At 42.2% G+C, this 27,931-nt stretch overlaps 1 protein-coding gene across 5 annotated transcripts in view; it reads left to right on the top strand.

Annotated features, from left to right (window-relative positions):
- Positions 1 to 311: 311 nt before the first annotated feature.
- LOC115152319 (suppressor of tumorigenicity 7 protein homolog) overlaps positions 312 to 27,931 on the top strand; it is a 73,604-nt gene continuing 45,984 nt past the window's right edge. The window contains exon 1 of one of the 5 annotated variants that reach the window (XM_029697087.1): positions 312 to 522. Coding sequence is in view for 1 of the 5 variants with exons in the window: in XM_029697085.1 (XP_029552945.1) it covers positions 536 to 572 (37 nt within the window). In the remaining 4 variants the exon portion in view is untranslated. Of the gene's footprint in view, positions 573 to 626; positions 773 to 27,931 lie in introns of those variants that run through there. The other 4 variants (XM_029697089.1, XM_029697085.1, XM_029697088.1 and 1 more) reach the window with 4 other exon arrangements.

Raw genomic sequence — 27,931 nt, 5'->3', positions numbered from 1 at the left:
ATAGAGATCTGGCATTTACAGAATTACACTGATAGGCCCAAGGGGAGTGCTATAGTAATCGACTGAAATTCCAAAGATAGAACATGTACAATATATCCACTGTCCTGTTTGAGTTTGAATTGTTGTCACTAATTGGCCCTCTGTGGGACAACATGTTTACTGTTGCCTTGTTCTCGTTTAAAAAAAGGTGGAAGGTAGTCATCTTTCCTAAATAATTTGAATATGTTTTTGTGTATGTTTTGTTGTACTATACTAATGAACTCTCAAATGACAGGTTTTTATCAAAGGAGTCATATGTTTGTTTCCATCCTTTAAAGTTATTGAAGTATCATACATCGTCCCAGAATACACCGAGAGCCCAGAGTATCATGGCTGAAAATGGGACAGGCTTATTAATAGAGCAACTCAAGTCCTCCATTGCCTGGTCTTGGACATACTTCTGACAGCCTGGTTCATTGTTATGGTATTTTTTGGTTTACATTTTACGAGTGCCATTCCGATACAGCGACAACCTGACCACAGGTGAGAGTCTCTTATGTCAACGTCCATTTTTAACGACTTCAAAGTTTTAGGTAGGTAACTTGCTTGCTAAGAAAGTTCATTGGGACTAGCTCGAGCTAATGCGTGTTTGCTAGCAGACACGTCTACAGTCTCGCGCTCCAGCCAGACATAAGTCTTGTTCTTCTCTCGCTTGTTTTGCTAGGATAGCCTAGCTAGTTTTAGCTAGTACGACAATGTGGTTATTGCTGGCTTTCACATAACTCATTTCTCGGTAAGACAATTCAACATGTTCACATTTTGTGTATAGTGTTTGTGGACACTGTAACCACACTTTCAAAGTTTTCATATTTGCTAACTTTGCTAGCTACTCCGCAACCCCTTAGCTATCTAGCAAAGTCATGTTCCAAATGCAATTACATTACTTTAGCTAACCGTACCTATTACAAGCATGCAGCCAGATTGTGCGCTAACGTTGCAGTTCAATTAATTTTTCTTTGTCTTTCTTTTTTTTTACCCAGCTAGCAAATCCACTATTTAGCTAACGTACGTGACTAGACAGTAAGGAATGTCTCATCTTTGAAACCGTGACTGTGTTTGTAGTAATCATCCATTTTAATATATATATTTGGTTTTTTTTAAGTCTGTCTCGGATAGGGGTATAAAATAGATATGTGAGATGTCTGATGTGGGTAGTTAGCTAACTATACCGGCCAAAAATATAAACTTTTTTACTGAGTTAGTTCATAGAAGGAAATCAGTCAATTGAAATAAATAAATTAGGCCCATATCTATCGATTTCACATGACTGGGCAGAGGCGTAGCCATGGGTGGGCCTGGAAGGGCATAGGCCCACCCACTTGGGAGTCAGGTCCACCCACTCGGGATCTATGCCCAGCCAATCAGAATTAGTCTTTCCCCACAAAAAGGCTTTATTCAGACAGAAATATTCCTCGGCACCCCCCTCCCCCCAGACAATCCTACAGGTGAAGAAGCTGTATGTGGAGGTCCTGTGCTGGCGTGGTTACATGTGGTCTGTGGTTGTAAGGCCGGTTGGATGTACTGCCAAATTCTCTAAAATTATGTTGGAGATGGCTTATGGTCAAAAAATGTACATTTAATTATCTGGCAACACATCTGTTGAACATTCCTGCAGTCAGCATGCCAGTTACGCGCTCCCTTAGCTTGAGACGTCTGTGGCATTGTGTTGTGTGACAAAACTGCACATTTTAGAGTGGCCTTTTATTGTCCCCAGTACAAGGTGCACGTGTGTAATCATCATGCTGTTTAATCAGCTTCTTGATATGCCACTGTCAGGTGGATGGATTATCGTGGCAAAAGAGGAATTCTCAGTAATAGGGATGTAAACAAATTTGTGCACAACATTTGAGAGAAAAGCTTTTTGTGCGTATGGAAAATTTCTAGGATCTTTAATTTCAGCTCATGAAAAATGGGACCAACACTTTACATGTTGCGTTTTTATATTTTTCTTCAGTATATTAGATAGCTGTATGATTATGAAATACTTAGTGTTTACTTCTGTAACCATTTTATCAAACACATGGCATGTGTTTTCTGGTTGCCTTTTATGATTTCAGGAGAGGCTCAACAAGCACTTGGGGGGTCAGAATAAGTCATTGTTGGCTTGTCAGTCATAGTCAGTCAGTCATAGCATAGTCAGTCATATGATTTTCATTAAAAATGTTATGTCAAAGTTGGCATTTGATTATGTGGTTCCTTGTGAACAGCATCTAGTCTCTCTGTCCTCTGTGACAGAGTAGTGGTGAGGAGCAGATGGAAGAATGTGCTCTTTCAGTGGGCCAGCTGGCTGGCTGAGGAGTGGAGGGCCAGGCAACATTTAGATACACAGACTAGCTGAGGGACATATTTGGTATGAAATCACCAGTTCATTGTGCACTATAGTGTGTTTTCTTGTCTCTGTCTTTTTTTACTGTCATTGGTGTTTGTGTATGTTTGCTGTCGAGCAAACGTGTGTGTCGTGGGGGGTTGAGGTAGGGGCAGAGTGGTAAGAACTGGAATGGGCCTGGGGAAGCAGACCAGACATGCATGTTGAAATGCAAAGTCACTGTACTTGACTTAGGTGCCAGGTTCAGTGTGGCATGAATGCTCAGCCTCACCCACAACCACATTTTTGCTGATGACATCACAATGTCTTAAAGCTGCAATATGTAACTTTTTGGGCGACCTGACCAAATTAACATAGAAATATGAGTTATAGATCTTTCATTGAAAGCAAGTTTAAGAAGAGGTAGATCTGTTCTGTGTGTGCTATTTCTATGCGTTCTGTTATTTTTTATTTTTGCATCTTTTATTTTTGGTTTTGTACACCAGCTTCAAATATTTCAGTGTTTTAGATGGTACAATGATTCTCTACACAATGACTTCCAGTTTTGTCCCAAAAACTTGAAAGTAGGTGAACTATTTTAAATTTAGCAACCAGGAAATGCGATTTCTGCATAAAGTATTGCACCTTTTAAAGTAACTGCACAGTGAAAACCTTACTTTTAAAAGTTCATATTCTGTTAAAGGAAATGTTCACCCATTTTGAATGTTATATTGTTTTTTTATGCATTTCATGTTTTCACGTGTTTCTGAGTTATTGGCATTCAAGCAGGCAGAAATCCGTCCGGTATGATGTAGCACTGTGATAAAGTCGCTCATACTACACTGGAAGTTAGATGTTTTTGCAATCTACTTTGTATTCCTATTCATTTATTTTTGTTGTATTTTTTTAACTGCATTGTTGGTTAGAGGCTCGTAAGTAAGCGTTTCACCTGTTGTATTCGGCGCATGTGACTAATAAAATTTAGATTTGATCATACACGTCAGATTTCAATACATAACTCGGGAAGATGTCTTCTCTTGAATGAGCCATTGAGTATATTTTTGCGATATTCCTATCTCTAGAAATCTGCAATTTAACGTAGGTTCTAGCTATTTTTTCCCCCCATATTTTTCTGCCTATTTCGACCAGGGTGCATGCATGGTGCTGTTGCCATAGATATTATAGAAAGGCGATAGGAATCCAATGAATAAAGGAACGTAAAATGCCCCACCCAGCAGACTGTCGACCATTGCGTTCACGTTGTCATGCTGCGTCACGCGGTTGCTAAATTAGTCGTCACGGAATCCTTTCTCAAAGGTGCTTTTACAAAGTATCGACTCGGGTGTGAATACTTAAATATAATTTACATAATTTTCAGTAAATTGTCTTAAATGTCAAAAAACATGTTTGCACTTGATCATTATGGGGTGTAGATACACTACCGTTCAAAAGTTTGGGTCACTTAGAAATGTCCTTGTTTTCCATGAAAACATACATGAAATGAGCTGCAAAATTAATAGGAAATATAGTCAAGATGTTGACAAGGTTATAAATAATGATTTTTAATTGAAATAATAATTGTGTCCTTCAAACTTTGCTTTTGTCAAATAATCCTCCATTTGTAGCAATTATAGCCTTGCAGACCTTCCCATTCTAGTTGTCAATTTGTTGAGGTAATCTGAAGAGATTTCACCCCATGCTTCCTGAAGCTCCTCCCAAAAGTTGGATTGACTTGATGGGCACTTCTTACGTACCATACGGTCAAGCTGCTCCCACAACAGCTCAATAGGGTTGAGATGCGGTGACTGTGTTGGCCACTCCATTATAGACAGAATACCAGCTGACTGCTTCTTCCCTAAATAGTTCTTGCATAGTTTGGAGCTGTGCTTTGGGTCATTGTCCTGTTGTAGGATCTTCATTTTTTCTGCATGTCACAAATGTTCTTTGTGATCCGAACACCTCAAACTTAGATTTGTCTGTCCATAACACTTTTTCCAATCTTCCTCTGTCCAGTATCTGTGTTCTTTTATCCATCTTAATCTTTTCTTTTTATTGGCCAGTCTGAAATATGGCTTTTTCTTTGCAACTCTGCCTAGAAGACCAGCATCCCGGAGTCAGTTGCCTCTTCACTGTTGACGATGAGACTAGTCTTTTGCGTGTACTATTTAATGAAGCTGCCAGTTGAGGACTTGTGAGGCGTCTGTTTCTCAAGCTAGACACTCTAATGTACTTGTCCTCTTTCTCCGTTATGCACTGGGGCATCCCATTCCTCTATCTATTCTGGTCAGAAACATTTTGCGCTGTTCTGTTAAGGGAGTAGTACACATCATTGTACGAGATCTTCAGTTTCTTAGCAATTTCTCGCATGGAATAGCCTTCATTTCTCAGAACAAGAATAGAGTGACGAGTTTCAGAAGAAAGTTCTTTGTTTCTGGCCATTTTGAACCTGTAATCGAACCCACAAATGCTGATGCTCCAGATACTCAACTAGTCTGAAGAAGGCCAGTTTTTTTTTTATTGCTGCTTTAATCAGAACAACGGTTTTCAGCTGTGCTAACATAATTGCAAAAGGGTTTTCTAATTATCAATTAGCCTTTTAAAATGATAAACTTGGATTAGCTAACACAACGTGCCATTGGAACATAGGAATAACGGTTGCTGATAATGGGCCTATGTAGATATTCCATTCAAAATCGACCGTTTCTAGCGAGCATAGTCATTTACAACATTAATGTCTACACTGTATTGCTGATCAATTTGATGTTATTTTAATGGACAAAAAATTTGCTTTTCTTTCAAAAACAAGGACATTTCTAAGTGACCGTAAACTTTTGAACAGTCATGTTTATTTAATACATTTTAATTTCTAGCTGTAACATAAAAAAAAAGTGGAATAAATCAAGGGGTATGAATACTTTCTGAAGGCACTGTACATGAAAATAAATAAAATGTTTCTACTGATCTGCGTGCCAGTTATGGTTTTCATTTGCACATTTTAGTGAAATAGTTTAATTTATAATAACGTCTTCCTATCTCAATCATTGTCACTTGGTTAATCACAATTCTATCCACATCTGAATGAACAGGATACAAACATAGAAGTTACTTTTTATTGCCATTGCCAGCTATCAAAAAATAGCCTACATAAAGCCAACAAATAAAAACATTGCAGCCTGCAGGTAGAAAATATCCTTATTTTAAATATCCTATAAATCACATTGGCTACACATGTCCTGTCTGCAACGAACTTGACACATTGTGCTACTGTACTACTATTAACTTGGGTCAAGCCCAAAACTTGCGCTAGCAAACTTATTCTGGGCTCTTGAGTTTCCGTGCCAGTGAGTGCTGGACAGACACCGCTATTTGCGCAAGGGATAAGAAGCAGTGCTTGACTTCGGCAGGAGCTGAGTACTGGCACCTCACATTTTCTACTGCTTGAGCTCCTGTTCCTCTTATAGAATATTAGCTAAAAAATATTGTATAGCACCTACATTTAAACAGTACCAGCACCCAAAATGCGTACCAGAACTTATTTCAGTCCAAGTCAAGCACTGATAAGAATTAATCAGGTAGGCCTATTTTTATGACGTTTCCACTGGATCTGAGCATGACATTTTTCCCATTCACGCTGAGTGGTTTTAGAAAGGGAGAGAGCTGGAAAGATTTTTCAAATACATTGAGGACCTATTGTAATTCTCAGTGGATGTAAAAACAGACATGTATATGCCTACATTTACGTGCAGGCCAGATATCCTATAGGCCTACTTCTATGCGCGCACATCCTAACTCAACATTGACACGAGCGCTCCAAACACAAGACTGACTAAATTTGACAACTCGTAAATGGAATAAAATAAACCAATACTTGTTTCTCACAAGTGTAGCAATAGGTTGTGCACTCTGCAAGCAATGTGTCCAATATGACAATGATAACGGGAAGACTGGAATAATAATATTGAAAGTATTAACATAAACTACCGTAACCAATGAAACATGTAGATTAGGAATTCATGGTAAATGTACTTCTGGTGATATGCAGTGCCTTCGGAAAGTATTCAAACCCATTTACTTTTTTCACATTTTGTTACAGCCTTATTGTAAAATGTATTAAATACACACAATGCCCCATAATGACAAAGCAAAAACAGGTTTTTGGATTTTTGCTCATTTATTAAAAAGAAACATCATATTTACATAAGTATTCAGACACTTTACTCAGTACTTTGTTGGAGCACCTTTGGCAGCGATTACAGCATCGAGTCTTGGGAATGACACTACAAGCTTGGCTCACCTGTATTTGGGGAGTTTCTCCCATTCTTCTCTGCAGATCCTCTCAAGCTTAGTCAGGTTGGATGGGGTGCGACGCTGCATAGCTATTTTCAGGTCTCTCCAGAGATGTTTGATCGGGTTTAAGTCCGGGCTCTGGCTGGGTCACTCAAGGACATTCAGAGACTTGTCCTGAAGCCACTCCTGTGTTGTCTTGGCTGTGTGCTTAGGGTGGTTGTCCTGTTGGAAGGTGAACCTTCACCCCAGTCTGAGTTCCGGAGCAGGTTTTCATCAAGGATCTCTCTGTACTTTGCTCCGTTAATCTTTCCTCGATCCTGACTACTGTCTCAGTCCCTGTCTCTGAAACACCCCCACAGCATAATGGTTCCCTTACCATGCTTCACCGTAGGGATGATGCCAGGTTTCTTCCAGACGTGACGCTTGGCATTCAGGCCAAAGAGTTCAATCTTGGTTTCATCAGACCAGAGAATCTTGTTTCTCATGTTCTGAGATTCTTTAGGTGCATTTTGGCAAACTCCAAGTGGGTTTTCATGTACCTTTTTTACTAAGGAGTGGCTTCCGTCTGGCCACTCTACCATAAAGGCCTGATTGATGGAGTGCTGCAGAGATGGTTGTCCTTCTGGAAGGTTCTCCCATTTCCACAGAGGAACTCTAGAGCTCTGTCTGTGACCATCAGGTTCTTGGTCACCTCACCTCTCCCGGTTGCTCAGTTTGGCTGGGTGGCCAGCTCTAGGAAGAGTTTTGGTCGTTCCAAACTTCTTCCATTCAAGAATGATGGAGGCCACTGTGTTCTTGGGGACCTTTAATGCTGCACAGATTTTTGTTGGTACCCTTCCCCAGATCTGTGCCTCGACACAATCCTGTCTAGGAGCTCTACGGACAATTCCTTCGAACTCATGGCTTGGTTTTTGCTCTGACATGCACTGTCAACTTTGGGACCTTTTTATATAGACAGGTGTGTGCCTTTATAAATCATGTACAATCAATTGAATATATACCACAGGTGGAAGCCAATGAAGTTGTCGATACATCTCAAGGGTGATCAATGGAAAAAGGATGCACCTGAGCTCAAATTCAAATCTCATAGCAAAGGATCTGAATGTTTATGTAAAGAAGTTATTTCTTTTTTAAAATTTGTATAAATTTGTTGAAGTGTATAAGCCTGTTTTCACCAAATATATATATACATGTATATAAAATTAATTACAAAAAACTTGGCCAATTTAATCGGTATCAGCTTTTTTTGGTCCTCCAATAATCGGTATCGGCGTTGAAAAATCATAAATCGGTCGACCTCTAGTCAAGATAGTCACAATGGTGCAGATCTAGAACCTTTTGAGGATCCAAGGGCCCATCCATGCCAAATCTTTTCAGCCTCCTGAGGGGGAAGAGGCGTTGTTGTGCCGTCTTCACGACTGTTGGTGTGTGTGGACCATGTTAATTCCTTAGTGATATGGACACCGAGGAACTTGAAGCTCTTGACCCCCTCCACTACAGCCCTGTCGATGTGGATGGAGGCATGCTCAGCCCTCCATTTCCTGAAGTCCACGATCAGCTCCTTTGTCTTGTTGAGGGAGAGGTTGTTGTCCTGGCACAACACTGCTGTCTAAGTGTCGTCAATGATGGTCAGGCTTACCACGTCATCAGGAAACTTAATGATGGTGTTGGAGTCGTTCGCGGCCATGCAGTCGTGGGTGGAGAGGAAATACAGGAGGGGACTAAGCACGCACCCCTGAGGGGCCCGCGTGTTGATGGTCAGCGTGGCGGATGTGGTGTTGCCTACCCTCACCACCTGGGTGCGGCCCGTCGAAGTCCAGGATCCAGTTGCAGAGGGAGGTGTTCAGTCCCCGGGTCCTGAGTTTAGTGATGAGCTTTGAGGACACTATGGTGTTGAAAGCTGAGATTTAATCAATTAACTTATTTCAGATAGGTGGGACATTTAGCGTCCCACCTGGCCAACATCTAGTGAAATTGCAGAGCGCGAAATTCTAATTAAATACTATAAATATTCAACTTTAATGAAATCACAAGTGCAATACATCAGAATATAGCTTAACTTGTTAATACAGCCAAGGTGTCAGATTTCAAAAAGGCTTTACGACGAAAGCAAACCATGCAATTATCTGAGGACAGCGTCCAGCACACAAATGCATAACAAATCATTTTCAACCAGGGAGTTGCGACACGAAAGTCAGAAATAGCGATATAATATATGCCTTACCTTTTGAAGATCATCTTCTATTGGCACTCCAAAATGTCCCAGTTACATTACAAATGGTCCTTTTGTTCGATGAAGTCCTTTTTTATAGCCATAAGAACTCAGTTTAGCTGGCGCGCTTCAGTCAGTAATCCACTCGGTTTCCCTCTTTCAAAATGCATACAAAATTAATCCCAAACATTACCAATAAACGTATCCAAACAAGTCAATCAACGTTTATAATCAATCCTTAGGTACCCTAATACGCAAAGAAACAATACAATTTAAGACTGAGAATCATTATTGTCTTTACCGGAGATAAACAAAAAGAACGCGCTGTCTCGGCCATTCGCTTGGAAACTACAGCCAAAATGGGAACCACTTAGAAAAACTACAACTTCTCCCTAATTTTTCCAAAAACCATCCTGAAACTCTTTCTAAAGACTGTTGACATCTAGTGGAAGCCCTAGGAACTGCAATCGGGGACGATTTTTGCCCTATTATAAAAGTGCCAGGCATTGAAATCAGTGGTATGCAGATTTTTTATTTTTTTTATGGTTTGTCCTCGGGGTATCGCCTGCCATTTCAGTTCTGTTATACTCACAGACATTATTTTAACGGTTATAGAAACTTTTGTTTTCTATCCAAATCGAATTATATGCATATCCTAGCTTCTGGGCCTGAGTAGCAGGCAGTTTACTTTGAGCACGCTTTTCATCCGGATGTCAAAATACCGCCCCCACTGCTAGGTTTCCCTTTGTAATCTGTAATCCGTGATAGTTTGCTAGCGCTGCCACTTCCGACAATCGTCAGCACTGGCGTTGTTGGATTAAATCTTTAGTTCTGTATTGACGGTTTTCCTGGTCATGCCGGTGACTGATGTAGTAAACTCCTCAATGTTATAGGATGAATCCTGGAACATATTCCAATCTGTGCTAGCGAAACAGTTCTCTAATTTAGCGTCCACTTCCGTATTGAGCGCGTCTGTGGTACTTCCTGTTTGAGGTGTTGCTTGTCAGCAGGAATCAGGAGGATAGTGTTATGGTCAGATTTGCAAAAGGGAGGGCAAGGGATATGCTTGTATGCATTTCTGTGTGTGGAGTAAAGGTCATCGATTTTTGTCACCTCTAGTTGTACAGTTAACATGCTGGTAAAATGGATTTCAGCATTTAAAATCACTGGTCATGAGATGGCCACCTCAATGTGCTTTTTCTTATTCGTTTATGGTCCTATATTGCTAGTTTTAGTATTCTGAGGTGTTCTAATTCAGACTAGCCAAATCTTGAGACTTCCTTAACATTAGAGATTGCCTCAGCTGTTGTTAACAAATGGACACACTCCTCCCCTTTTTGTCTTACCAGAGGCTGCCGTTCAATCTAGACGATGCATGGATAAACAAGCTAGATGTATAATTGTCATTGTTCAGCCACAACACTGATAAACCTAGAATATTGCAGTTCTTCAGGTCCCGTTGATAGGATAGTCGGAGCTCGTCCAGTTTGTTCTCTCTCTAGTGATTGTACATTCACCAATAGAACGGAGGGTAGAGGTGGTTTATTTGTTTGCCAACGTAGTCTCGTCAGCATGCCGTCTCATCTCTTGCGCCATCGCTTCCTCTTTCGAGTCGCAGGGATTAGGGTCTTGTCCGGAGTAAGCAAAAAGTCCAGAGCTGCCGACTCGTTGAAGTAGAAATTATCATGCAAATCAAGTTTGGTAATTGCTATTCTGATGTCCAGATGCTGTTTTATGGCTACGATATGTACAAAAAAAATGTTAAACTACGGTGATCTTAACACACAAAATAGCAGAATTGGTCAGAAGCCCGTAAAGGGGCTGCTATCCACTGCAACGCCATCTAAAAAACAACCATTTATGTGATAAATTCTTCACATTTATTGTTTGATAATATCTTATCGACACTGTGCGTTAGCTAGTCAGACAGTTTTAGAGGAATGGGTCCGTACATTTTTTTTTTAATTAACAAATATTCTATCATATAATAGCAACCAAAATATGAGACATTTTATGGTCTTACATATATTTTAGATGCTATTGATATTGAACATTTGTATAAACCCATAAACTGTATAAACTATAATTATGTGACAATATTTTAGGTTGACTAATTCAATTACACAATTTCGGATACATCACATGCCTTACTTTTATTTTCCTGCATAATTAAAAGCAGGAAATGAATCACCTATGACTCTACTTCCAATTAGATAGGTTTTGGATTTCTCCCTGACCGAGATGGCTGCCATTTTCACCACATTCTGTAACTTTAAAGGGTTTGTGACATAGCCCCTTTAGTAATTTAATAGGATCTCTATGGTATGTTCCTCCATATCATTTATGGCAGGGGTATGAAAATAGATTCAGCCGTGGGTATGTTCCTCAAATCATGTTATGTTCCTCATATCATCTACTGCAGGGGTAGGCAACTAGATAACATTATTCCAAAAAAGATTTGCCTAAATTTTGGGGGGCCAAAAAAAACACTTGCGGGCCTGTTGCCAACCCCTGATCTATGGTATTACTATAACATTACAGTTTTCTATTTCTGAGTTCCACTTTCCTCCCCCTCATGCAAAAACAGCTCTGGGTATTTCCCTAGAAGCTAGAAGTCAGTGTTGTGCAGCAGTGGACCATAGCAGAAGATTAGCCCAATAAAGTAGAAATGAAGGGAGATCTAGCCATAAAGTGGATGAGAAAATATGCTTGACTCGAGTATGCGTGCTGTGTCTGACTGGCTGTGAAGAAAGTAATAGAAGTGCCACAGTCCTCTTTAAAGCCAGATTCCCTTTTTTACCAGTTCCTCCTCTCTCCCTTACTGTGACTCATGGGTGAGAAAGAAAGAAAGAACCTCTTAGTGGAGAGGACCCATGAGCACCAACGTGTGAAGTTTATATGAACATGTCAGAGTCAATTGTTTTGGGAAATTATAGTATACATTCGGAAAGGATTCAGACCCCTTGACTTTTTCCAAATGTTGATTTGTTACAGCCTTATTCTAAAATTGATTAAATAAAAACAATCCTCATCAATCTACACACAATACCCCATAATTGCAAAGCAAAAACAGATTATTTGACATTTTTGCAAATGTATTAAATAAATTAAAACCGTATTCAGACCCTTTGCTATGAGACTCAATTGAGCTCAGGTGCATCCTGTTTCCATTGATCCTGATTGGAAAGGTTTGATTTGGGAAAGGCATATACCTGTCTATATAAGTTCCCACAGTTGACCGTGCATGTCAGAGAAAAAAACCAAGCCATGAGGTCGAAGGAGCTCCTAGACAGGATTGTGTCGAGGCACAGATCTGGGGAAGGGTACCAAAAAATGTCTGCAGCATTGAAGGTCCCCAAGAACATAGTGGCCTCCATCATTTTTAAATGGAAGAAGTTTGGACCCACCAAGACTCTTCCTAGAGCTGGCTGCCCAGCCAAACTGAGCAATCGGGGGAGAAGGGCCTTGGTCAGAGAGGTGACCAAGAACTCGATGATCACTCTGCCCGAGCTCTAGAGTTCCCAGACATTGTGGCCAGACATTGATTAATTAATCAATCAAATGTATTTATGAAGCCCTTTTTACATCAGCAGATGTCACTAAGTGCTATACAGAAACCCAGCCTAAAACACCAAATGGCAAGCAATGCAGATGTAGAAGCACGGTGGCTAGGAAAACTCCCTAGAAAGGAGGGAACCTGGGAAGAAACCTAGAGAGGAACCAGGCTCTGAGGGGTGGCCGCTCAGTCCTCTTCTGGCTGTGCCAGGTGGAGATTATAAGAGTACATGGCCATTAAGGCAAGATTGTTCTTCAAGATGTTCAAACGTTCATAGATGACCAACTCGAACCTGGCTCGAACCAGGAACACATCGACAACAGCCACCCTCGAAGCAGCGTTACCCATGTAGAGCAAGGGGAACAACTACTCCAAGTCTCAGAGTGAGTGACGTTTGAAATGTTATTAGCGCGCACTCGCTAACTAGCTAGCCATTTCACAGCGGTTACACCAGCCTAATCTTGGGAGTTGTAAGTGTTCATTCAGTATTGTTGTAATTGCCATTATTACAAATAAATAAAAAAATCAGCCGATTTTTTTTCTTCTAATAATAGGTATTGGTATCAGCGTTGAAAAATCTTAGTCGGTCGACCTCTAGTGTAGATTAATGATTTTTTAAAATTGTAATCCATTTTCAGAATAAGGCTGCAATGTAACAAAATGTGTAAAAAGTCAAGGGGTCTGAATACTTTCCAAAGGCACTGTAAATCCACTTCACTTACTGTAGTTCATTAACCAAAATATATATATATATATTTAAACTCATGTCATAGCTGACACCCCATTCTTTCTGCAGACATATTTGAATCTTAATTCGAAAACAAATATTTCGAGTTTTTGCAAAATGTGGTCACACAAAAAACGGGAGATTTTTACCAAAATTCAATTAGCAAACTTTGCATCGGCGCAGTTCTTCCAGTAAATGTGTTTTTGTGAAATGTTCAGTGGAATTTTTTTGTATTAATCCTTGTGCATAGTGTTGTAAGGTTTGTCAAACTTTGAAATCAATGGTATTTGTTTGGTAACAGTGAAAAATCTGTTTCTCAGCTAAATTCCTTTATCATGGAATTGCACAGAGGTGAGAGAACAGCCCTAAGGGTTGGCAATGGGGCAAACCCTGTCATGCATCTAGTCTGTGTCCCAAATGGCACCCTGCTTGGGCCGTTTTGTGCCAACATTGTAGAACTCTGCTTGCCATGGACCCTAACAACTGGTGTAGGGTCCATGCTCAAATCTGCTCATAGGCCTACGCATGTTTTTTTTTTTCGAGCATCATATAGCCCAGAGCATTGGCTATGTCGGCCTACCCTAAGATTTCATGAGATCTCCTAGCCTGGCGACTTCAGTTTGTGTCAGCTTGGTGGAAATACCAATGTCCCTTGTGTTTGTGAGAGGGACCTGTGCTAAACTGACCCTCAGATGTCTCTACATACATACATACATACATACATGCATGCATGCATACACACACACACACATAGCGTAGCTAGATCCAACTGGAATGGGGGCCTTAATTTAGAACTTGTGTGTAGTCAGTAACATGAGCACAGAAAGCAATGTTTGCCATTCCTTTGACAGGCCAGGCTGCCCTACCCTACCAATCGCTCTAGTTCGCTTCAACATTTCTGCTTTCAATAGCCACCAATCTGAAAATGTCAACCTTGGATGTTGTTTTGGGGACTCTTGCCCCCTGTCTTGGGAGAAAGTCTAAGCCAGGGAAACACTACAGAACCTCACCAGGCAGCTGTCCCTCAATGCTCCTAACACTGAGCTGTCCTCGAGTCACCAGAGCTGCCTGGACCTTTCCAGGCTGGCCAAGTAAGTTAAGTGTCAAGAGCGGGCTAGCATCAGCAGAAGTGCACTCTGTACAGGTGCTGCTAGCCAATATATGTCAGGGTCAGAGTTTTTTCTTGATAAAAAATGGGCTTAGGTGGTGGAGGGCTCAGCCGCACCCCCATCTTGGCGGTGTAGAGAAACTTTGGCTTTAAAATGCAAATTTCCTGCAATTCTTCACAGTTCTCCATGGAGCTAAGATTTATTTTGACCGTTTTAAAGCTTATTTCCTGCAATTGTACATATTTTGCCATGACGCTGAGAAATTATTTTGCCATTTTAAAGCCAATTCCCTGCAATTCTATGCATTTTGCCATGGCTAAAGCTGTGTTCTATTGCTCAAACATAATAACAAAATCAATACAGCTAATTTCATTGTTTTTAGAATGTTCTATTCTCCCTGACTGTTTAGCTTTTATTTTGGTGGTTGTTATTTCTCAAAGATGATATTATTTAAAAATATATATGCCCATTATCTTTTCTACATACTTAATCTGGTTTTAGTCGTTTAAGTTTATACTGTTTGGCCCACCCAAGGATTTCAATGGCAGAAATATCCCTGAGGGTACTAGGGGAAGGCATTGAATCCCAAGGAAGTAAGACTAAGACAATTAGGTTAGTGTAGGACTATAACATGATCAAGTGTGTTAGATTAGAAGAAGCCTTTGGGAGGAATGACCACTCTGCTCATTCAATGAGCAATCTGATCCTAGCCTGCTAAACATCCCTGGCACTCCAGGTGCACTCATTAATAGGGTTTCCCACTTTCCATAGCAGGACAGTTTGGTTAATGGCCAGGCCGTAGATTTGAATAGTCTTTATATTTTCTGTATTTGAAGTTTGAATTCATGCAAATGGTACAAAGGTAGTTATGAATGATGTCGGCGCATATGATACTACAACCATACTGTAGCTGGAGTGAAAAACATTGGGTTTCAGGCCTGTAGACTCAGATTCACAGCTGGTGAATTAGGCCTAACTACTAAGCTTCTAGTGATGTTGTATGTAGTAAGTAGGCCTATCACCAATGTTCCCTCTATCAGCCCACTCAGAGAAGTTCAAGATTGAACTTCACTCAACTTTCTAGAGTTTTCCCCTTTTTAGTTACCATTATCAATGTTTCGCTCTACTGTGGGAATTGTGCACAAATCAACTCAATATTTGCCTCTTTCAATGTAACATACCAAAACAAACTATGCAAGACTTAGTATGCAGAACTAACTGAGCAATATACACTGCTCAAAAAAATAAAGGGAACACTAAAATAACACATCCTAGATCTGAATGAATGAAATAATCTTATTAAATACCTTTATCTTTTCATAGTTGAATGTGCTGACAACAAAATCACACAAAAATAATCAATGGAAATCCAATTTATCAACCCATGGAGGTCTGGATTTGGAGTCACACTCAAAATTAAAGTGGAAAACCACACTACAGGCTGATCCAACTTTGATGTAATGTCCTTAAAACAAGTCAAAATGAGGCTCAGTAGTGTGTGTGGCCTCCACGTGCCTGTATGACCTCCCTACAACGCCTGGCCATGCTCCTGATGAGGTGGCGGCTGGTCTCCTGAGGGATCTCCTCCCAGACCTGGACTAAAGCATCCGCCAACTCCTGGACAGTCTGTGGTGCAACGTGGCGTTGGTGGATGGAGCGAGACATGATGTCCCAGATGTGCTCAATTGGATTCAGGTCTGGGGAACGGGCGGGCCAGTCCATAGCATCAATGCCTTCCTCTTGCAGGAACTGCTGACACACTCCAGCCACATGAGGTCTAGCATTGTCTTGCATTAGGAGGAACCCAGGGCCAACCGCACCAGCATATGGTCTCACAAGGGGTTTGAGGATCTCATCTCGGTACCTAATGGCAGTCAGGCTACCTCTGGCGAGCACATGGAGGGCTGTGCGGCCCCCCCAAAGAAATGCCACCCCACACCATGACTGACCCACCGCCAAACCGGTCATGATGGAGGATGTTGCAGGCAGCAGAACGTTCTCCACGGCGTCTCCAGACTGTCACGTCTGTCACATGTGCTCAGTGTGAACCTGATTTCATCTGTGAAGAGCGCACGGCACCAGTGGCGAATTTGCCAATCTTGGTGTTCTCTGGCAAATGCCAAACGTCCTGCACGGTGTTGGGCTGTAAGCACAACCTCCACCTGTGGACGTCGGGCCCTCACACCCTCATGGAGTCTGTTTCTGACCGTTTGAGCAGACACATGCACATTTGTGGCCTGCTGGAGGTCATTTTGCAGGGCTCTGGCAGTGCTCCTCCTTGCACAAAAGCGGAGGTAGCGGTCCTGCTGCTGGGTTGTTGCCCTCCTACGGCCTCCTCCACGTCTCCTGATGTACTGGCCTGTCTCCTGGTAGCGCCTCCATGCTCTGGACACTACGCTGACCGACACAGCAAACCTTCTTGCCACAGCTCGCATTGATGTGCCATCCTGGATGAGCTGCACTACCTGAGCCACTTGTGTGGGTTGTAGACTCCGTCTTATGCTACCACTAGAGTGAAAGCACCGCCAGCATTCAAAAGTGACCAAAACATCAGCCAGGAAGCATAGGAACTGAGAAGTGGTCTGTGGTCACCACCTGCAGAACCACTCTTTTATTGGGGATGTCTTGCTAATTGCCTATAATTTCCACCTGTTGTCTATTCCATTTGCACAACAGCATGTGAAATTTATTGTCAATCAGTGTTGCTTCCTAAGTGGACAGTTTGATTTCACAGAAGTGTGATTGACTTGGAGTTACATTGTGTTGTTTAAGTGTTCCCTTTATTTTTTTGAGCAGTATATTTTCTTGTAGTCAGAGTGCATTGGAGTAGGTTCTATTGCATTGACAGGCAAGACTCAGGCTCATACTCTACACAGACCGGTGCGCCATAACCAATCAGAGCTACAGTAGGCCTATATGCAAATAGCCATTGCCATACAGTGCAGTCGGAAAGTATTCAGACCCCTTGACTTCTTCCACATTTGGATACCTTATAGCCTTATTATAAAATTGATTAAATATTTTTTTAATTTCTGCACATAATACCCCATAATGACAAAGCAAACACAGGTTTTTAGACATTTTTGCAAATATATTGTCTTGGCTGTGTGCTTAGGGTCATTGTCCTGTTGGAAGGTGAACCTTTGTCTTAGTCTGTTGTCCTGATCACTCTGGAGCAGGTTTTCATCAAGGATCTTTCTCTACTTTGCTCCGTTCATCTTTCCCTTGATCCTGACTAGTGTCCCAGTCCCTGCCACTGAAAAACATCCCAACAGCATGATGCTGCCACCACCATGCTTCAGTGTAGGGATGGTGCCAGGTTTCCTCCAGACGTGAAGCTTGGCATTCAGGCCAAATAGTTCAATCTTGGTTTCATCAGACCAGAGAATCTTGTTTCTCATGGTCTGAGAGTCTTTAGGTGCCTTTTGGGTGGCTTCCGTCTGGCCACTCTACCATAAAGCCCTGATTGGTGGAGTGCTGCAGATATGGTTGTCCTTCTGTAAGGTTCTCCCATCTCCACAGAGGAACTCTGGAGCTCCTTAAGAGTGACCGTTGGGCTCTTGGTCCCCTCCCTGACCAAGGCCCTTCTCCACTGATTTCTCAGTTTGTCTGGGTGGCCAGTTCTAAGAAGAGTCCTGGTGGTTCCAAACTTCAGTTTTTTTTATGCATTTGCAAACATTATGGGGTATTGTGTGTAGATTGATGAATATTTCGTTTTTAATTTATTTTATTTAATCCATTTTAGAATAAGGCAGTAACGTAACAAAATATGGAAAAAGTCTAGGGGTCTGAATACTTTCTGAATGCACTGTATATGGACATGTGCCATTCACTTTGAACTAGACTGTGTTTACAGCATGAGCCGTCGCAAGTAGATGCGCTTGTTTTGAGATCAAAGCGAGAGCTGCATGTAGCCACCTGTGCACATTTGTTTATATTATTTGCTAGTTAATGAGTTATTAGCCCATTTATAGCTAATTTGTAGTCTACAATGGGTACGTTGCTTCCTACAAGAGCACAAAATGTGTGCATTTCTAGCCATCTTTGAAAAGCGAGTCAGGTGAAGAGCTTTTTTTTATGACTTAAAGGGGCAGTGTTGTATTTTGAGACTGGCTTGAATAAGCTAAGTAGCCAATAGGCAGAAGGTAGCATAATTTGTCTGGTTCTCTCTAATAATGGTATGGGGAATAATTATAAAATTAAGTAATTTCTTGCATCAAACACATTTTCAGTCACCTGCTTGTCTGAAGGACAAATGGATAAACAGGTTAATTTCAATCCCTGCATGTTGTTTTCAAAAGTCTCATGGAATGTAGGCCTACATTTAACACCACACATTTGCTGCTACTGTAGGCTGAATGATATAACTGCTATTTCCATGTTAAAATGTTATGGGAGGCATTTTTCTCCCTTATTTTTTTTTATGGTAGGCCTCTGTTTGGCCTACATTATGATGAAATAGCCACAATAACCTACTTGGCCACTGTTACATGAAGCATGCACAGCCTCAGTGTTCACAGTAAACTCTCACTGGAATTTGCACAGAAATGTCACAATGTTTATGTTGGGCCCAGCGAACCTGAAATTTGCCCAGTGCCCCTAAAAAATGTATTGAGGAAACTTTGCCTATCACATCAATTGTAGGCTATTTTTTTCCCCCATCCATAGGTTTTGTTCAGGAGATATTTGAGCATTTATTGTCCTTGTATTAAGCCATTGAGTCTATTTGGCATTCCAATTCCATGCAGCCATGTCTATATAATTATATTCCTCATCTGGGTTGGAGTGCTTGGCATTCCTCAGGGCTATATGCAGTCTCCCTTGCACTCGCTGTCTCTGGAATGGAATCAATGTTTGGTGCCAGGCGGAGTGTGTCTGTGTGCGTGCATCTACCTTACTAATGGTTCTGACAGACAGGTGCGATCGAGTCACTCAACATTTTGTTTGTACTAGAATTGAGTCCCACACTTCATTGTAACCTTTTATTTAACTAGGCAAGTCAGTTAAGAACAAATTCTTATTTACAATGATGGCTTTCCCCGGCCCAATTGTGCACAGCCCTATGGGACTGCGAATCACAGCCGGATGTGATGCAACATGGATTCGAACCGGTGACTGCAGTGATGCCTCTTGCACTGAGATGCATTGCTTTAGAACGCAGCGCCACTCGGGAGCCCAAGTTCATTGCCTCATAAAATTAGTAAGGGAAGGCACAGCTTTCAAAATGTCTCACTCATTAACTTACTTTATGCCCCAGTCTCCGGCTTTCATGTAGGCTTCTTATTCAGAGGATAGTTCCTCAAACATTTCAAATTTTCTAACGTGTAAGCCGTATCTCAAGAGTTAGGCTTCCTTTCCTCATCAACTTCTCCCTCATGACCACAACCTCTGAGCACTTGATGAACAAAACAATGCAATCTAGTGGAAACTATCAAGTCCTCTTACCTAGCAAGGTTCTTGAAGGAAAGGAGACAACCAAGGTTGAGACACGGCCTCAGAGTGGAAAAGCTCCACTAAATACCTGCAACAAGTCAGACAAGACTCCCTTCAGAGGAAATTAAGCTGCCATTCTCTCTGTGGCCAGTAGGTGTCACTAGCGTCAGAGCCTAAGCAGTACTGACCCAGTTATCTGAATGGTGACCTAATGTAGGTAATCAAAGCGTTGCTGAACTTCCTTTGTGGGCGCCTCATTCTTCTGCTCATGCCTGAATGGAAAATTTAAAGAAAGAAAGATGAATAAATGTCTGGTTATCAAAGGCTGCCATGGGCTGTTGTCTAGTCTAAGTACTGGATGGGAAACATCCATTTATGACACCCACACACACACACATTTAAGTGCTTACGAATAAATACAGAAAGTCACCTATGCGTATCTACACAACACATCTAGGCTTACAGTTAAGTTTTATTATATAAACATCATTGCATAACATTAGGAAATGAGATGCTCTTTACATAATGACGGTGGCATGTAGCCTAGTGGTTAGAGTGCTGGGCCAGTAACCGAAAGGTTGCTAGATCGAATCCCCGAGCTGAGAAGGTAAAAATCTCTTCTGCCCCTGAACAAGGCCGTCGTTGTAAATTAGAATTTGTTCTTAAATGACTTGCCTAGTTAAATAAAGGTTATTGAGGAGGAGCACAAATGAACATAAAAACACAACTGTAATCTGAAGTAATTTTTTGGTTAAAAGTTCAGATTTGACCACTGGGCACATTTAGTTAAGAATTTAAGAAATGACCACAGGTACACTACAGGGTCTGTACGCTCTAGGTAGAAAGGACAGTTTGTTATTTATGTGTGACTGATTGGCTGTGTGTATTGTCCCCCATTTCACAGGTTATGGTGGTTTGGTTTTGTGATCAGAGCCTGGAAAAGGCTCCCTTCCTTCAGTAGCCGAGTGAAGTCACTTATTAGTTGTCGCCTCATCTCTTCTTGCATCCGGGCTGGGGTATTCCAATGATTCGGCAGCATCTTCTCTGAAGTCCTACCATGTCTTTGATCAGGTTTTTTGGGAGAACTGCCCAAACCATAGCCAATAAATCCAGTAGATGGTGATAGTGCTGACGTCATCCACAAGTATTTTGAATTTGAAGATTGCCATAATGCTGAATAGCACCAAAAAAATCGCTAAGGATCATGGGGAAAGTGCCTGTAACTAGCAAAGGATCATGGTTGAAGTAGTCGTTTTCATCCTGCCTTTGAGTCAACCGGAGCTGCCTCATAGCCTGCCGGCCCGTAATTGGTCTGTCAGCATGTAGTCATGTGTGACGACAAATGTAGTAGTCAGATTGTATCAGTATTTAATAAAATATCTTGATTTGTAGCAAACTTTTAAATAATTCACTGTGGGGACCAAACAAATTTTTGTGCCAAAACGGCCGATAGTTCTTCTGCCGATCGTACTTTACATAGACTTTCTAGGGCAGACCAGGGCTTTTGGCACCGCTAGGTTGCTACGCAGTAGCCTCCCAGCAAAGCTTGTGACTTCATGCTCCAGACCGGCCACTGGGAAAAAGGTGAACCATATTCCAGGACAGGCCTGATGAATGATATATACTTACTCACTCAGTTTATTAGGTACACTCATCTAGTACCGGGTCGGACCCCCTTTGCCTCCAGAACAGCCTGCTCAATTGGTATCAAGGGACCTAATGTGTGCCAGGGAAACATACACCACCAGCCTGTACCAGGCAGGATGGGTCCATGGACTCATGCAGCTAACTACAAATCCTGACTCTGCCATTAGTATGACTCAACAGAAACCGGGATTAAACGGACCAGGCAATGTTTTTTCCAGACCTCAATTGTCCAGTGTTGGTGAGCTCATGCCTACTGGAGCCACTTCTTGTTTTTAGCTCATAGGAGTGGAACCCGGTGTGGTCGTCTGCTGCAATAGCACATATGTGACAAGGATTGACGAGTTGTGCGTTCCAAGATGCCGCTCTACACACCACTGTTGTATTGTGGTGTTATTTATTTGTTGCCCACCTGCTGGCTTGCGCGATTCTTGACGTTTTTTGTTTGTCACTCCATTCTCGGTAAACCATAGACACTGTCGTGTGTGTGAAAATCCCAGGAAGGGGATTGTTTCTGAGATACTGGATCCGGCGTGCCTGGCACCGACGATCATATAATGCTCAGTCGCTTCGGTCACTTGTTTTGCCCAATCTAACATTCAATCGAACAGTAAGTGAATGCCTCAATGCCTGAGTCGCTGACTGTAGGAGCAATCAGTTTTTGTGAACTGGGTGATGTATCTAATAAACTGTCCAGTAAGTGTATTTGGCTTAGAACATCAGAAGAAATACAAGCGTGCTTGGCTACGCTCAGGTAATAGATTGTTGGTTGGGCTCTCTTCAGCATGTATCTGAAGTGGGCAGCCCATGAGAGGTCCGAGGAGAGCTGCACCCTGATTACCTGGAAGGTGTCCACACGTTCCACTGCCTGGCCGTTCAGGACAACAGGAGGAAGAGTCAATCTGTTTTTTTTAGGCTTCTTGAGGCTAATAACCATGCCTTTGGCTTTCGGTGCATTGGCTGTGAGGCAGTATGTCTGACCCCAGGCTGTGGCTGCTTCCACAGCAGCTTGCATCTGGCCTGATAGAAAGTCCATTAGATGTTCAGAAAGGGTCAGATTGTCCGCGTACTTGATGGGTTCAACGCTAGATGGCATCCGGGTTGAGAACAAACAGGAGCGGGAATGGGACTCTGCCTTGGGGGACCCAAGCCTGTACTGGCTAGTCCTCTTAGTAGAAGTTGCCCCACTTAACTGTTTGCACTCTGCCCTGAACAGCCATATGTGCTTTGAAGTGCTAAGGGGGTGTAAAAATTGTCAATGGTTGATAGTGTCAAAGGCCCTTGTGAAGTCAATGAAGGTGGCGTTGACATTAAATTTGGAGTGAGCGTCGACAGCGTTTTTGCCAGCTTTGTACTATGTGCAGCAAGACTGTCAGTGGATCTGCTCTTCATGAAACAATGCTGCAGACTCCGTTTCCTATAGTATTAGGTCCTTCATAATTCTTTCATAGACTTTTCCAATACAGCTCAGAAGGGAGATCTGATGATAGTCCTGAGGGAACTGTGGTCTGCCTTTCTTGGCTACTGCATAACCGGTGAGTCTTTTCCACTGAGTGGAGAAATGTTTAGGCAAGCATTGAACAAGTAGGTCAAAAAAGGGGCAAGCTCCTCACTGTATGTTTTGAGAATCTAGGCATGGATGCTGTCTCTGCCAGCTGATTTTTCTCCCGTTCACCTTGCAAATAAGTTCCTTGACCTGTCCAATACTGTAGTGACACGTCCAATACGGTAGTGATGTTTGCTAAGATCCTGTCTTCAACCTCCGAGCTTGGGATGTTGCATGTGGCGTCCTTCCACACAGAAGAAAAGTGAAGATTTAAGGTTTCATGCTCGTGTCATCTTCCCCCACTCTGGTCTTCTGCAGCTCCCATCAGCTTTTTATTGGACTTAAACCAGTTTCCACTGTCCTTGGTCCTGAGATGTGACTTCATCCTCGTAGTATCTCTTCTTAGCATGTTGGATGAGATATACCACTTTCGAACAGTCTCTTACACTCAGGTTTCCAATCATAGGACCCAACTATCTGCCTATCGACAATGAGCTCCTTTATTTGAGTAGCCATCCATGTTGCTCCTTTTGATGGGAAATGCCTGGTTGAGGATAGGAGTGCGAACTTCATTGACGATGTCGACTTTAGCTTGCACCAGAGGAGCTTTGTACACTGAGCTGAAATCTGCTGTGTTGAGTTGGAGGCCTAAGAGCCTCTTAGATTCAGGGATGCAGCGCCCTCTGAACACTGATCTGACCATAGGCCTGCTGACCAGAGTGTGGTTTGATGGTCAGAACTACCAGTCAAGCGCAGGTGGGCTGGCTTAAGGCATCCGCATGCTTCCCAATACGAACAGTTCGTGTTTATATCATGACAACATTTTGTGACGTTTTGGTCTTGTGGAAGGTTTAGTTTGGGGCTGTTCGTGCACACAATTTTTCTTGAGGTAAGCAGAATTTCTGTAACTGAAGTCTACACCCCTTTGTCGTTCATTTTTTTCTTTAACCTTTTATTTAACTAGGCCTACCAAAAAGCAAAGGCCTCCTGTAGGGACGGGGTCTGGGATTAAAAATAAATTCAATAAAAATATAGGACAAAAAACACATCACCACAAGAGGGACAACACAACATAAAGAGAGACCTAAGACGACAACATAGCATGGCAAAGCCTCTTAGATTCAAACACACAGCATTTCTCCAATGGTCAACAGTAGGGATTCTTCAATTAAGTGTTGTCATTCAATGATAGACGACTTGTTTTCATGCAAATCTTTTCACTTGACCCTGCACCAAATATTTTAATGTAAAATTGCGCAACTAAGATCTCTTAAAAAAAGTAAATTTAATGACAGATTTCTTGAGTTACGTTAATTCTGACTATTTTGAGGAAGTGTATGCTGGCTATGGTGTCTCAAGATTGACAAACATTACTATTGCAGCTTTTTCTCATTTTGCATGCTTAAGTCTTTTAAGGGAGTATGTGGGCACATTTGTTTGAATAGCATAGCCGAGTTAATCTAGGCGCCAGGCGAACCAAAGGATGCGGATGCCTTTACAGGCCTGTGATGGAGTCAAGTTGATTGGAGTCTCTAGTTGGTTTTGACACCACTTGTTTTAGTCCAAACTGAGTGCACAAATCAAATTTTATTTGTCACATGCCGAATACAACAGGTTTAGACCTTACTGTGAAATGCTTACTTACAAGCCCTTAACTTCTCTGGGATATGTGGGACGTCCCACCTCGACAACAGCCAGTGATATTGCAGGGCGCCAAATTCAAACAACAGAAATCTCATAATTAAAATTCCTCAAACATACAACTATTATACACAATTTTAAAGATAAACTTCTTGTTAATCCAACCACAGTGTCCGATTTCAAAAAGACTTTACGGCAAAAGCAACCCCTGCTATTATCTGAGGATAGCACCCCATCAAACAAATACAGACAATCAGAATTCAACCCGCCGGGCACAACACAAAAGTGTGAAATAACATATAATGCATGCCTTACCTTTGAAGATCTTCTTCTGTTGGCACTCCAATATGTCCCATAACCATCACAAATGGTCCTTTTTTTTCTATTAATTCCGTCATTATATATCCAAAATGTCCATTTATTTGGCGCGTTTGATCCAGAAAAACACCGGTTCCAACTCGCACCACATGACTACAAAATATATCATAAATTACCTGTAATCTTTGTCCAAACATTTCAAACAACTTTCCTAAAACAACTTTTAGGTATTTTTTTACGTAAATAATCGATACAATTTAAGACGGGATAAACAGCGTTCAATACCGGAGGAACACAATGTGGAGCGTGCTTTCTGGTCACGTGTCTCTATCAAACAGTACACTTCCCTCGAGACTCGTTCTGAACAGCCGTACTTCTTCATTACATAAAGGAAAAACATCAACCAATTTCTAAAGGCTGTTGACATCCAGTGGAAGCGATAGGAACTGCAAGCAACTGCCTTAGAAATCTAGGTTCCCAAAGAAACCTCATTGACAAGAGTGACCTCCAAAAATAATTTCTGGTCGTTTTGCCTGCCAAATAAGTTCTGTTATACTCACAGACATCATTCAAACAGTTTTAGAAACTTCAGAGTGTTTTCTATCCAAATCTACCAATTCTATGAATATCCTAGCTTCTGGGCCTGAGCAACAGGCAGTTTAATTTGGGCACGCTTTTCATCCGGACGTGAAATACTGCCCCCTATCCCAAAGAAGTTAACCAACAATGCAGTTCATAAAATAGTTACAAAAGTATTTACTACATAAAATAAAGTAAAAACAAATCTAATATAAAGACTCAATTTGAAACAAAAAAATAAGTAACACAATAAAATAACAATAATGATGCTATATACAGGGGGTACCGATACCGAGTCAATGTGCGGGGGTACAAGTTAGTTGAGGTAATTTGTACATGAAGGTAGGGGTAAAGTGACTATGCATAGGTAATAAACTGCAAGTAGCAACAGTGTAAAAACAAAGGGTGAGGAAGGGGTTCATGCATATTGTCCGGATGGCCATTTGATTAATTGTTCATCCGTCTTATGGCTTTGGGGTAGAAGCTGTTAAGGAGCGTTTTGGTGCTCCGGTACCGCTTGCTGTGCATTAGCCAAGAGAACAGTCTATGACTTGGGTGACTGGTGTGGGCCTTCCTCTGACACCGCCTAGTATATATGTCCTGGATAGCAGGAAGCTTGGCCCCAGTGATGTACTGGACTATATGCACTACCCTCTGTAGCGCCTTACGGTCGGATGCCAAGCAGTTGCCATGCCAGGCGGTGACGCAACCGGTCAGGGTGCTCTCGATGGTGCAACTGTAAAACTGTTTGAGAATCTGAGGACCCTTGTCAAATCTTTTCAGTCTCCTGAAGGGGAATAGGTGTTGTCATGCCCTCTTCGACTTTCTTGGTTTGTTTGGACCATGATAGTTTGGTGATGTTGACACCAAAGAACTTGAATCTCTCGACCCGCTCCACTACAGCCCCGCCGATGTGAATGGAGGTGTGTTTGGCCCTCCTTTTCCTGGAGTCCACGATCATCTCTTTTGTATTTCTTACATTGAGGTTGTTGTCCTGGCACCACACGGCCAGGTCTCTGACCTCATCCCTATAGGCTTTTTCATCGTTGTCTGTGACCAGGCCTACCACTGTTGTCGTCAGCAAACTTAATGATGGTGTTGGAGTCGTGCTTGGCTATGCAGTCGTGGGTGAACGGAATACAGGAGGGGACTAAGCACGCACCCCTGAGGGGACCCCGTGTTGAGGATCAGCGTGGCAGATGTTATTGCCTACCCTTAGGCTGCCTCCAGGTGGTATCAGGAAGTACAGGATCCAGTTGCAAAGGGAAGTGTTTAGTCCCTAGGTCCTTAGCTTTGTGATGAACTTTGCTGTACTATGGTGTTGAACGCAAAGCTGTAATCAATGAACAGCATTCTCACAGGTTTTCCTTTTGTCCAGGTGGGAAAGGGCCGTGTGGAGTGTGATTTTGAGATTGTGTCATCTGTGGATCTGTTGGGGTGGTTTGCAAATTGGCATAGGTCTAGGATTTCCGGGATGATTGTGTTAATGTAAGCCATGACCAGCCTTTCAATGCACTTCATGGCTACCGACGTGAGTGCTACAGGGCGGTAGTCATTTAGGCAGTTTACCTTTGCTTTCTTGGGCACAGGGACTATGGTGGTCTGCTTGAAACATGTCGGTATTACAGACTCGGTCAGGGAGAGGTTGAAAATGTCAGTGAAGACACTTTCCAGTTGGTCCACGCATGCTCTGAGTACTCGTCCTGGTAATCCGTCTGGCCCTGCGGCCTTGTGAAAGTTGACCTGTTTAAAGGTGTTGCTCACATTGGCTACGGAGAGTGTGATCACAGTCGTCCAGCATAGCTGGTGCTCTCATGCATGCTTCAGTGTTGCTTGCCTCGAAGTGAGCATAAAAGTCATAAAAGCCTTTCTGGTAGGCTCGCGTCACTAGGTAGCTCGCGGCTGAGTTTCCCTTTGTAGTCCGTAATAGTTTGCAAGCCCTGCCACATCTGACGATCGTCAGAGCTGGTGTAGGAGGATTCAATCTTAGTCCTGTATTGATGGTTTGTATGTTTGATGGTTCGTTTGAGGGCATAGTGAGATTTCATATAAGTGTCCAGATTAGTGTCCCGCTCCTTGAACGCGGCAGCTCTAGCCTTCAGCTCGGTGCGGATGTTGCCTGTAATCCATGGCTTCGGGTTAGGATATGTACGTAATGTCACTGTGGCAACGACGTCGTCAATGCACTTATTGATGAAACCGGTTACTGAAGGGGTATGCTCCTCAAGTCCATTGGATCAATTCCAGAACATGTTCCAGTCTGTTCTAGCAAAACACTCCTGTAGTGTAACATCCACATCATCTGACCACTTCCATTTTGAGCGAGTCACTTATACTTCCTGCTTTAGTTTTTGCTTGTAAGCAGGAATCAGGAGGATATAATTATGGTCTGATTTGCCAAATGGAGTGAGTGCGAGGAAGAGCTTTGTACGCGTGTCTGTGTGTGGAGTAAAGGTGGTCTAGAGTTTTTTTTTGGGGGGGGGGTCTCCCTCTGGTTGCACATGTGACATGCTGGTAGAGATGAGGTAAAATGGA

The sequence above is a fragment of the Salmo trutta genome, chromosome 17, assembly GCF_901001165.1.
Source record: "Salmo trutta chromosome 17, fSalTru1.1, whole genome shotgun sequence".
Taxonomy (NCBI): Eukaryota; Metazoa; Chordata; class Actinopteri; order Salmoniformes; family Salmonidae; genus Salmo; species Salmo trutta.
The sequence above is the reverse complement of the archived record's forward strand: the minus strand, read 5'-3'. Positions and strand labels throughout refer to the sequence as shown.